The sequence below is a fragment of the Hydra vulgaris genome, chromosome 02 (assembly GCF_038396675.1).
Source record: "Hydra vulgaris chromosome 02, alternate assembly HydraT2T_AEP".
Taxonomy (NCBI): domain Eukaryota; kingdom Metazoa; phylum Cnidaria; class Hydrozoa; order Anthoathecata; family Hydridae; genus Hydra; species Hydra vulgaris.
Window position 1 is genome coordinate 35724598 of NC_088921.1, and position 12972 is coordinate 35737569.

Below are 12972 nucleotides of genomic sequence, written 5' to 3' on the forward strand. Positions count from 1 at the left end.
AGCAGTGTCATTTTTTGGTTTGGTACAATAAGTTTCTAACTTTTTCTCAGGTTCTAATATCAGTGGGCCATTTGAATGAAATCAGTGCAAACTTTGACTTTGAAGCCACTGTCTGATACTCGATGGGAGTATCGAGTGGAAAGCTTAAAGACATTAAAATATGAATATTCCAAAGTTTATGATGCTCTAGTTGAAATTGCTAACAGTTCAGAGTATGATACATCTACCAAATATCAGGCAAATAATCTTGCCTGATATTTGGTAAGCTTGAGTGTATGGTATGACATATTATTTCAAGTAAATTTGGTCAGCAAAAAAATGCAGTCTCCAGACTATGATCTATCAACGGCACAAAGTGAAATTGACCAACTACTCAAGTATTTTAATGACTTTCGTGATAAAGGAAATAAGAATGTCAAACTTTTTGCTATGGAAATTGCAGAAAAATTATAAGTAAGTCCTCATTTTGAAGCTGAAAACACAATTCGTCCCCGAAAGAAAAAAACTCTTTTTTCCTATGAATTTGCAGATGAACCAATTTTAAATCCAGAAACACAGTATGTAGTGGAAGTTTGCAATGTACATTTAGATCAAGTGCTATCATCTTTAACAAGTCGATTTAATCAACTGAAAGAACTTTCTGAGCTTTTTGGATTCTTATATAAAATTCCAGAAGTCACCCAAAATACTGAAGCACTTAAGAAACATAGCAAGGATTTAGAGGTTGCCTTAACTGAAGATGGACATTCAGATGTGATATCAAATCAATTATTTGATAAAATCAAAGCAATATCCAGTATGGTTCCTGGAAAATTCCTCCCTTAGGCACTGATTAAGTTTATTTTAGAAAATCACTACGAACAATATTTTCCAAATTTAGTTATAGGGTCATTCCACGCCAGGTGGTCCAGAGGTCCCCGCACTACCATCTCCGATTTTAATAAAATTTTGACAGTATGTTGTTAAAAATGTTTTATAAACATTGCCAAAATTTCAGATCAAAATAATTATTATTTTGGATTTTGTGGTACTTTTTGTAAAGCTTACCCAAACATCAATATATGTCAGTAGCTAAAAATTGAATTTTTGGGGTCCTATATTTTTGCAATGAAAGGATAATATATCTTAAAAACGTGGTTTCTTAGTAAACCGAAGGTGCAGATCACAAATAATTTATTACAAGTTTCATATTATGCCTACAATTGAGTCTATGGTTCGCCAAATATCGTCACAAACCCAACACTATAAATATTTTTTATTTATTTGTAGGATCATATCTCTAAAACTAAAGGTTTTTGAATATTGCTATTTTTTCTAAAGGTTCTACATACTATCATAATGATATGGATTAAAAATTTGCTATTTTGAAAATTTTTCTGCTGAGTTATTCTGGAAGCTGAGTTATTCTGGAAGTTATTCTGTAAAGTATCTTAAAGGAACTGGCCTATACATAAATGAAGACTTCGCTCAAGAAACAATATATCATCGAAGAAAGCTCTGGGAAGAAGTTAAAAAACTAAGAAGCGAAGGTAAATACGCCATTTTAAAATACGATAAAATATTTACACGAGATTTTAAAAAATAGCGCAACACACTTTTGTTTTACTGAGTTAAACGCGTTCTAAATTTTACATTCTAAAATAATGGCAATAAAAAATAAAACAATAGATTTTGAAACGATGCGCTTTAATGTCTTTGAAACCGCGAATAATATTCTCAATGACGCTGATACGCAAATTTTTCAAACGTATAATTTTAACTCTCGATATTTTGAAACAGAAACTTTCAAAACTGAACTTGAAGCTTATAAAAATAATTTTACGATAATTCACATAAATATAAGAAGCATAAATAAAAATTTTGACAAACTTAAACATTTCCTAATTGATTGCAATTATTCATTCAGTATGATTTGCCTAACAGAAACTTGGTGTTCTGATGAATCAATCCAAAATAACTCTAACTTTCAAATTCCAAATTATAAATTATTATCTTCTGAAAGGAAAGCATACAAAAAAGGAGGAGGGATTGCAACTTATGTTCGGAATGATCAAGTGATAAAAGTGAGAAAAGATCACTCCATTTCTAACCCCGATAGTGAGGTCTTTACAATAGAGATCATCAACTCCAAATTTAAAAATATTATAGTCTCTACCTGTTATAGGCCACCTGAAGGTAATATTAAAAAATGTTCTAATTATCTAGAAGAAATTTTTCTTAAAATCAATAAAGAGCAAAAAAAGTTGTTCTGTATCGGGGACTTAAACATAGATTGTTTAAAATACAAAGAGTGTCCGATCACTAAATTATTTTTTGATAACATGTTTCAACATTGTATTTTACCAATTATTAATAAACCCACACGGGTAACCTCGAATACTATTTCTGCTATAGATAACATACTAACAAACTCATTTCTAGATACCTCCTTAAAAGCAGGAATAATAAAAATTGATATAACAGATCATTTTCCAGTTTACTTTACAATAAAACATGATACAAAAATAAATAATAACTCGAAAAAAAAAATTTATAAAAGAAAAATAAATAAAAATTCTATTAAATGTTTTAAAGACGCACTATCGGCAGTAGATTGGGTTAAAGTGTATCAAGAATGTAACCTTGGGAACACAAACTCTGCATATAATACTTTCACAGATATTTTTCTAAAACACTATTATAATCATTTTCCAATCAAAGAAAAAGAAATAAAAGTAAAACATTTGAGCTGTCCATGGATCACCCGCGGAATCAAAAAATCTTCAAAAACTAAACAAAGACTATATGTTAAATATTTGAAAAACAGAAATGAAGAAAACCTATCTACTTATAAACAATATAAAAATCTTTTCGAAAAAATCAGAAAACATTCTAAAAAAGTTTATTATTCTAAATTACTTCAAAAAACTAATGGAGATACCAAAAAAACATGGAACATCATGAAAGAAATAATCGGAAAAAAGTATATAAAAACAAACAGCTTACCAGATAGAATTATTATAAATGAAATAGAACACAACGATCAGAACTCTATTGCCGAACAATTCAACAATTTCTTTGCAAATATTGGCCCTAACATGGCGTCTAAAATTCAAACCGCAAATAACTCCTTTGAAAATTATTTTACTGATCTAAATAGCGAACTAACTTTCAACGGATTAAGCTATGAAGAACTCGAAAATGCAAAAAACTCTTTAAAAATCAACAAAGCACCAGGAATTGATGAAATTTGTAGCAATATTGTAATGAGTATCTTTCCGATAATAAAGAAACCCCTCTTCGAAATATTTAAATCTTCAATTACAACAGGAACCGTTCCAGAGAAATTGAAAATTGCTAAAATTGTACCAATATATAAAACTGGAGAACCATACTTACTAAACAATTATAGACCAATCTCAATTCTTCCTGTATTCTCAAAACTCCTCGAACGAATAATTTATAATAAATTATACCAATATATAACAAACAACAATATCTTAAATACAAAACAATTCGGCTTTCAAAAGCAACATGCAACCGAACATGCAATCGTAGATCTTGTAAATAGCATCAACTACTCATTTGTTAATAAAGAATTTGTTTAAGGAATCTTTATAGATTTATCGAAAGCATTCGATACTGTTGATCATGCTATCCTGCTAAAAAAATTGGAAAAATATGGCGTAAAAAATGTTGCATTACTCTGGTTTAAAAATTTTTTGCTAAACAGGCAGCAATGTGTTAATACTGATGAAAATATCTGTTCAAAATTGCTTAAGATTAAATGTGGCGTTCCCCAAGGTTCCATTCTAGCTCCCTTATTGTTCTTAATATACATTAACGATCTTCCAAAAGTCTTAAACAAACTTGATGTAATAATGTTTGCAGATGATACTAATTTATTTTATTCATCTCAGTCTATTGAAGAACTCTTTGAAACAACGAATATCGAACTTGAAAAACTTAATATCTGGCTAAAATCTAATAAATTATCTTTAAACACAGAAAAAACCAATTACATTTTATTCCATCCCAACCAAAAAAGAAAAAAAATACCTAATATATTACCATTGCTAAAAATAGAAAACAAAAATATTGAAAGAGCCTCAATAACAAAATTTCTAGGTTTACTAATTGACGAAAATATTTCATGGAAAGCACACATTGACTATTTAAATACAAAAATAACCAAAAACATTGGCGTGCTATACAAAGCTAGACCAATGTTATTCCAAGAAAATCTAAAACATCTTTATTTCTCATTTATACAGACCTATTATACATATGGTAATATAGCATGGGCAAGTACCAATAAATCCAATTTGAAATCACTTTATCGACGTCAAAAACATGCCTTTAGAATTGTCTATAAAAAAAGACAAATTCACTCATGCTGAACCTTTGTTTAAACTCCTTAATGCACTAAACGTCTATAGAATTAACATTTATCAAAACTTATTGTTTATGCTGAAATATAAACTCGGGCTTGTCCCATCACATTTCTCAAATGATTTCTTTAAAAGCAATAGAAATAGATATGACACTCGAGAAGTAGGAAACTTTAATATACCGTTTAGAAAAACAAAACTATCGCGTTTCACAATTTCATATCGCGGTCCCTATCTCTATAATAAACTGATATCCAGAAATACCATAATTACAAAATTAGATAACCAAAATTGTTTGAAAATCTTACTAAAAAAATTCGTTTTAAATATAAACAATTATATGAACTTACACTAAACTAATACTGAAACTAGAGCCAAAATTAACGTTGAAGCGAAAATCCCAAAAAACTTCAATAACAAATATTAATGTAAAAAATATATAAATCAAAAATAATTTTATTTATGCCTAATCATATATTTATGTGTGCAAAATCTAGCATTTATCAATTATTTTTTATCTTACATTTTATTATATGTGAATCCAATATAAAATGAACTACCATTATATTTTGTGAAACTAGAAACATGTAAAAACAAAAATACAAAAAATATTACTAGTACAAGCGGTTTCTTGATGACAAGACCATCTGGTCTTCTGCAAGTTTCCCGCGTTCTTTTAATAATAATGATACCCTGCAGTTATATTCTTTGTATTCTATAAAGTTGTGAGATTTTATTTTTTCTCCTACCATCATATATTTTATAAAAATTGTAAATTTGTATCAGTTATATAGATAGAATCACAATATTGTAAAGATAAAAGAACAAAAAAAAAAAAAAAAAAAAAAGCAATATGGCGAAAAAAGTGAAAAACCCTAAAATAACGTGTGTTTGAACCCCTAAAACTTGATGTGGGCAAATTTTGTTTGTTTTTTCAATTGCATTATTGGAAAGACCTTATTTCAAAATTTTAGAAACAGTAAAAACTGTCTTGGAGAGATCTTTCTTATGAACGAAAAAAACTTGGTCAATATATAAATTTTTTGAGTTTTACAATTTCGTCCTAAACATAAAGATTTATCATACTGCATCAAAATCAAAGCTTACTGTGCCAAAAATCAAAATGTTTTAATGTTCAAAAAATATTATTTAACATTTGCTTGAGTTATTTCTAGGGATTTTCGGGTCTGGGTACCCGGACACGGCGAGTCTGTGGCTGAATACCCGGTCTAAGACTCGGGGAGTCTCGTGATTTGAATGCCTGGACTTGTTTCGGACGCATCAGGGTGTTTTTTGAATCCCTGACCTCTCTAGTCATCTGTATGTGATGCATAATAGCATGCTTAGATAATGCTGTAGTTATATTATTGCTAGGGCAACCCACGGTAAAAAAAGTTCATAAAATTAACGGTTGGATCAAAACTGTCAATTACAAAATAGTTGAGTAAATCTAATCCAGAAAGAGGCAAAATATAAATTATAATATTTTCTAATGTATTTTAAAACAATTTTGTATCATTTAAGAAACTCTTCAAGGTATTGGAAGTGTGCACTTTAAGAAAATATTATTATGGAACATGAGTTGACAATACGCTAAAGCCTATTAAATTAAATGTTGAAGCTTTTAGTTGAAACGCTGCTGATCTTGCAACAGCCCGATTAGTAATTGATTTTATGTTAAGAAAATTAAAAGAATCTAATGGTACTTTAAGTAGAGAGCTATTAATGACAATAAAAACTAGAATATATAGCCATTAAATTCAAGATTTAGACGAGCTATTTTAATCTCTTGAAAATGGTACTACGCCAAGGAAAAGAAAAAAACTTACAACAGATTTATTGAAGAGATTATAAAATACTGCGAATAAATGCATGTTATTGGCAACTTAAAATACTAGAGAAGTTGAACCAAAAAGGGGCGCTTGTTTTTTTTGTTATATATGTATTTTTTTAAATTTTATTACGAAATTTTAGGCGACGATTATTCATATGCCTAAGAGCACCGTCAATTCAACACGTCACAAATGCGGTCCTGGTTATAGATGCAAAATCTAGTTAAAAAATACAGCTTTTACAACACATTTTCTGCAACAAAAAACTAAAAACAAATATTTTTATGTTAATATATTGTTTCTTATCTACAAAAAAAAAAAATTTGTGATAGAAAAAATTCAGTTGTACGAAACTATAATCAACTTGATTCCAAATTACATATTTAAAATAGCTTCAAATTTGGAATTAATGTCTAAAACAACAATTGAAGGTAAATTGTAATATCGACCTGTTGCAGAACTGATTGGATTTGGAATGACTGCAATAACATGCTGCTCAGGAACCCAACAATTGTCCTTGGTGCTAGGTGCCAGTAAAATGACTGAGCCATACCATGTGGATGCATAAAATCAATGAAAACATCTTCCTGTTCTTCTGAAATTTCACAAACATGTCCAACCCATTAATGTGCATCGTAAATACATGCAACAAAATTTCCAGGACTAAGATCAGACAGTGAAACTAATTTGGTTGAGTTGTTGTTGTAACTCTCATTAACGTTTGCAATAAAAGATGTATTGTCATTTGAAATACAACTGACACAAACCTGATATTTATTTACAGGTACAAATTTGTGATTATCGCGAGTACCTGCAACTGTGTTTCCAGTGCTAAATCGTTTCTCTTGATTGTCTTTAATATTGTCTACTTCATCACTATCAACATAAATAAATGAAATATCTGTGATACTTTCCTTGCAAAAATCATATAAATTTAAGGGCGTTAAAATTTGATTATCAATTGGCTGTTGAAGACTGGCACGTGTTGCTAAACGCTTTACAGTTCCTCCAATTCCATCACAGGGAGATTTTCCATGACTAGTTGCAAAGAAATTCCATTCTGCTCTAATACCATAGTCAGTATAATGGTGACATAAATTCATAAAATTTTTGAAATTTTTGTACTGTGCAGCTGAACCGTCACTGAAATAATGAATAAGTTCAAAAGATAAAAAGTTTTAAGTTCAGTTAATAATTTACTAAGAAATACATGAACAGAAATAGTATCGTGATGCATGCAATTAAGGATAACACAATAACATTTATTTTTAAGTATGTCATTAAGTTTGTAGTAAACAACAAAAGGATGCATAGTTGTTTGGCTGTTTTCCCAGTAAAACCCTTGAACAGCATCTTGCACAACAAATGAATAGTTTTCAGAAAAATCCATCAAAATGATCAACTCATTTGATTTCAGTTCATTTTTCAATAATGGCAAATATTTGTTTTGGTTTTTGGCAATAAAATGATGCTTAGATAAAATAAATACTTTTGAAATTAAATCATCTATGAAGTCGTCTACTGGTAATTGCAAACATTCTAAAGTTTCACGATCTACTTTTATCCATTGCTTGAATGTTATAGTTTCATCACATTTAAAGTCTTTAAATTGCTCTTCAAGATAAGTCTTTAACATTTCATTCCCTGGACATTTATCGCAACGATGAAGCATACATTCTTTAGATTCAATATCACAAACTATTTTTTCAGTTAGACATTTATAGTCTACCGTAACTGGGCTACTTGCAAGCATTAATTTTATATTCTGGTGAATCGTACATACACAAAAAGGATGGGTACATGAAGATCAAACAGTTATACACCATTTTGGACGTAACTCGTAGAATTTAGAAAATCCGACTTCAGCTCCATTTTCTTTTTTATGCTCCAAAAAAAGTTCCTTTAAATTAACTAACAGTAATTTTTTTTGCATATGCACTTTTTTTGCACCAATGCGTACAGATACAAAATCCTTTTTACCTGGACATATTCTGCTAAAAGCTTCGTGTTCATAAAATTTCAAAATTTTTTCTTTAACATGTTCTGGCAATTTCTTTGCTGCATTTCTTTCTGGAAGTGCTAAAATTCCACTTTTTGCTTTTAACTTTTTTGCTGCTTTAGCCATTCTGTCTGATACTTTAAACTCACTACATATTTTTATTCTTGACCAACTGTTTGGTATAAGAGTTAAAACTTGAACTTTTTCACGTGGATTACTGATTGTAGATATTTTATCTTTCAATTCTAATATCAAATCTGACCAGTCAATGCAATTCTCACACTCTACACTTGCATTGCTTAATAGTAGGACACTATTATCTGGTGATAAACCATTAACAACAGCTATTTTTTCTGCAACTGTTATTTGCACTTGCGAAATTTTGCTTTTTACATAACTAGCATGATCTCTCTTACTAACACGTTTTCTTAAAGGTGAAATTCCAAGCTCAGAAAGGCAAGTATTAATAGTGTCAGTTGAACAAAATATATCATCTATGTCATCAATATCGTCAATTTTTTCACTTGAAGAGCTTGTGGTTGAATAAGCTTTGCGGCAATTTGGACACAATTTTTGACCTGGACAAATAACTTTATTTGTTAAATTCGAAAGACAGTCTGGCAGACTATTAATACTGCAGACTGTCTGCAGTCTCTTGGTCAATACATCTCAAGCCTTTAACTGAGCAACGATTGGCGATACCAAAAGGGTTTAAACAATGACGCTGTAAATGCGTGTATTTAACCAACAGCAGTGATTTGTGGTGGAAACAAATTAGAGTAATATTTTAAAGTTCGCCTCACAATCAAACTCTGTTCCTCGTTCGAAAGTTCTGAGCAAGTCAATAAAACCCTTTTTTCGAGAATAAGTACTTAAATGACATAAACTTCCACCAAATTTTCTAATAAAACAAGTAGTTAAGTTTTGTTCAACAGACATGTCAGGATAAATTTAAAATAACTCTTATTATAACATCTATTCTAATTTTCGTTTTCGAATATTAGATGTTTGTGATGAACTTAAATATTTGAAATTAATTTAGAGAGATTTGTCCGTAGAATAAAAATATATTTACTTACTAAAATTACCTCTACATGGCAATAGTTAATATACGGATCTACGTTAATATACGGACCATGGCAATAGTTAATATACGGACCTACCATCTTAATATACATCGTTTTTAAAATATCAAAGGCTTTGCAGACTTAACTTAGCTTATAAAAACTAGATTTTTTTCGTTGATAAGAAAGATCTCTCCAAGACAGTTTTTACTGTTTCTAAAATTTTGAAATAAGGTCTTTCCAATAATGCAATTGAAAAAACAAACAAAATTTGCCCACATCAAGTTTTAGGGGTTCAAACACATGTTATTTTAGGGTTTTTCACTTTTTTCATCATATTGCTTTCAGAATAACTCAGCAGAGAAATTTTTAAAAAAGCAAATTTTTAATCCATATCATTATGATAGTATGTAGAACCTTTAGAAAAAATAGCAATATTCAAAAACCTTTAGTTTTAGAGATATGACCCTACAAATAAATAAAAAATATTAATAGTGTTGGGTTTGTAACGATATTTGGCGAACCATAGACTCAATTGTAGGCATAATATGAAACTTGTAATAAATTATTTGTGATCTGCACCTTCGGTTTACTAAGAAACCACGTTTTTAAGATATATTATTCTTTCATTGCAAAAATATAGGACCCCAATACGAATATACGAATTTTAGCTACTGACTGAAGTTGAAGTTTGGGTAAACCTTACAAAAAGTACCACAAAGTCCAAAATAATAAACATTTTGATTTGAAATTTTGGTAATCTTCATGAAACATGTTTAACAACATACTGACAAAATTTTATCAAAATCTGAGACGGTAGTGCGGGGATTATATCGGAAATTGAACCGTTTGGCGTGGAATGACCCTATAGCATTGCGAATTTTATTGACATTATTACTCACTGTTGCTTCCGCAGAAAGAAGTTTCTCAAAACTTAAATTAATTAAAACCTACTTAAGGTCAAATATGTCTCAGTGCAGACTTACAGGCTTAGCAGAGATATCAATTGAAATTGACGAGTTAAAGAACATAGATATTAGTACATTAGTTATTTGCTAATATTATAGCTCGTTAAGTCAAGTTTCAATGAAGTCATGACTTTAATAATAATTTAATAAATATACTTAAAAAAAAAAATTTTTCATTTCAGGGGGCCTCACATTTTGATCTTGCCCAGGGCCTCCAAAGTTCAAAGGCAGCCTCTGGTTTCCTCCGCACTATCAAAAATCTTTTCCACAAGAGATACATTTTACTTGGAAAAGCGCTTTCTAATAAATAAAATAAAGCAAAAAAAAAATAAAATAAAATAAAATTGTCAAATTTGATCAGTGATAACCAAAAGGTGTAATATAGCTAGACTATTGTACCTCTGGTAATGTTTTTTAACTCTTACAATGTTTATTACCTCTTTGGTAAAGTTTATTACAAATTTCAGATAATGTGCCACTTGGATTTGCAGTTAAAAATACAATTTTTTCAGCAAATACTCTTATAATTCAAGACATGTATGTCTTGGGTTATCATTATTGAATATTAAATATTGAAAATTGATCATGGTCAATATTCAGCTTAATACTAGCCTTTCTAACACCCAAATATAGAAATTAGGATCTATTTTGAACAAGTCAACAGGGTTCAGACTTGTTGAGCCGTATTTTGTACAAAAACTAGTAGCGAAAAGAAAAACTACTAGAACTTGAAACAGTAGCCAAAAAAACAGATATTGTCAATTGCATGAACTTGACAGAGCTAAGCAATCATGTTGAAAGAATTCTACAAATATTAAGGCGTTACTAGATTTAATTAATAAAACAATCTTAGGTTCATAAATGCATGCAAACATAAAATTGCTAATCCTTTGTGTGGGTTTCTTAACCACATTTTGTGTGGGTTTCAATCACATTTAAACAAACATATTTGTTGTTGGTCTGACATTTGATCAGAAAATCTTTCCAAAGGAGCATTTTAAAGTCTAACGTCAAATTACAATAAGTTTGTAGCCTGGATCAAATAAAAGCAAATCCAAGCAATTCAACAACGTGATTGAACCTTTTTTAATTAAAACTGAAGACTCTGAGATTGTTCTTTTTTTTTGATTTGACCTTTCTAGTGGAGCTTCATTTTTATTTTGGGTGTTAACCATTTTATTTTTTTAAAAGCTTCTATGGTGTTAGCCAGGAGCAAGAAACTGGCCTAGAAAACAAAACTTTCAATTTGTAGGGAATGAGCGCAGTATCCTATTAAAGAATGTTGATATACTTCAAAAAATGCCAGAAGAATCCGGTGCATTTTAAGGAAGATTTAGTTAAAATATTCAAGCTCTTTAGAAGCGTAGCTGTTTCATGTTTTGGACTAACTTTGTATGACAGTTTTTGTAACTAATCTAACAGTTCAAGCAATTCTGTCTCTTTTTCCAGTCACTGCAACTCCTAAAGCACATACTGTTTTCTACCTCGTTCTAGAACTCATTAAACGCCACGGTACTTCAGTTGGATTATTCAGCCTAAAGTCAAGAGAAGCAATGTAATCATTGTTCAAAGATCATTGGAAAAGATCATTAATAAAGTCATTAAGGTGGTCCTTTACTAATAAAATCGAAACTTTAAAAATGTATTTATATTGTTTTTATATAAGATATATTATTTCATATTTAAAGCACAGTGAATAAAAAAATAGAAATCAGAATAAATCTCATTTAAAAAAATCAGAATAAATCTCATTTAAAACATGTTGATGGACTCTTCTGCAGTTTAACTAAAAAATATATTGAAAATTTTTGTTCTATCTTGGGACCAGATGAAGTGTGTTTCTTTAGCCAAAACGACAAGGCCAGAGTGCCGATTGGAATCAGAGCAGTCAAAAAATAAATGCCGCTGTTAATGCATTTGGAGTACCGGTTAACTCTTTCAGACCTCGATTGGGTTGTGGCTGCTAAACACAAGCTCGGAAAAACAGATGCTGTTACTTATTCTGGACCTACCTACATTGCTGTTTGATAAGAAAAACACGCATCTTCAACCGCTTTTACACATGGGTTAGACTTTCAGCGGCTCTTGGAAATCAAAGAATTCGACTATATTACCAGAGGTTCTCAAACTAATATGGTTAAGCTTATTGTTGTGTTTAGTGTCGATGGGGACCCAACAAAAATCCTAAGTTCCAGAAAGTAATGAAATCGGAATTCACCATTTCTTGAAGAATAACCTCGACAGTCTTTTCACCATGACGAACACTAAAAAGTTAATTTGTAATATATAAAATAATTTTTAACCTTTAATAACCAAAATATCTTTTCAAATCAGGCAGGACAAGAGATGAAGATTTTGAAAAAAAGAACTTTAGTTTTGCCGGTCAGGCATTAGCAGATATTTAGTCTGGCCTAAAAATTGACGGTTATCCAATTGTCGCAGAGTATATTAATTCAGAGCAATCAGAGCTTGAGTCAAGGAACCTTTTATCACAAGATCAATGTTGGATTGCCCATCATCTTCATATGAGTCATTATTTTACTCAAATTGTGAAATGCGAAAATCGTTCTTATTGTCGGACTATAAGAAGCTCTATGAAAATATACTTTACTCTAACTAGAGCACGCTATCTTCCGCTAACTGTCCTGTTCAGCCAAACAAGAGATGATCTCAAAGCAGTAGATGTTTCAGAAGGAGCTAAAGAGTTGTTTCCATCATCCCTGTTTATGCTTATCGCAT

General features: G+C 30.2%; 1 protein-coding gene across 1 annotated transcript; it reads left to right on the forward strand.

Moving 5' to 3' along the window:
- Positions 1-75: 75 nt before the first annotated feature.
- Positions 76-825, forward strand: LOC136076031 (uncharacterized). Its single transcript, XM_065789492.1, has 3 exons — positions 76-212; positions 312-377; positions 459-825. Exons 1-3 carry the CDS (start codon positions 76-78, stop codon positions 823-825), a joined length of 570 nt encoding a protein of 189 aa, XP_065645564.1.
- Positions 826-12972: the final 12147 nt, after the last annotated feature.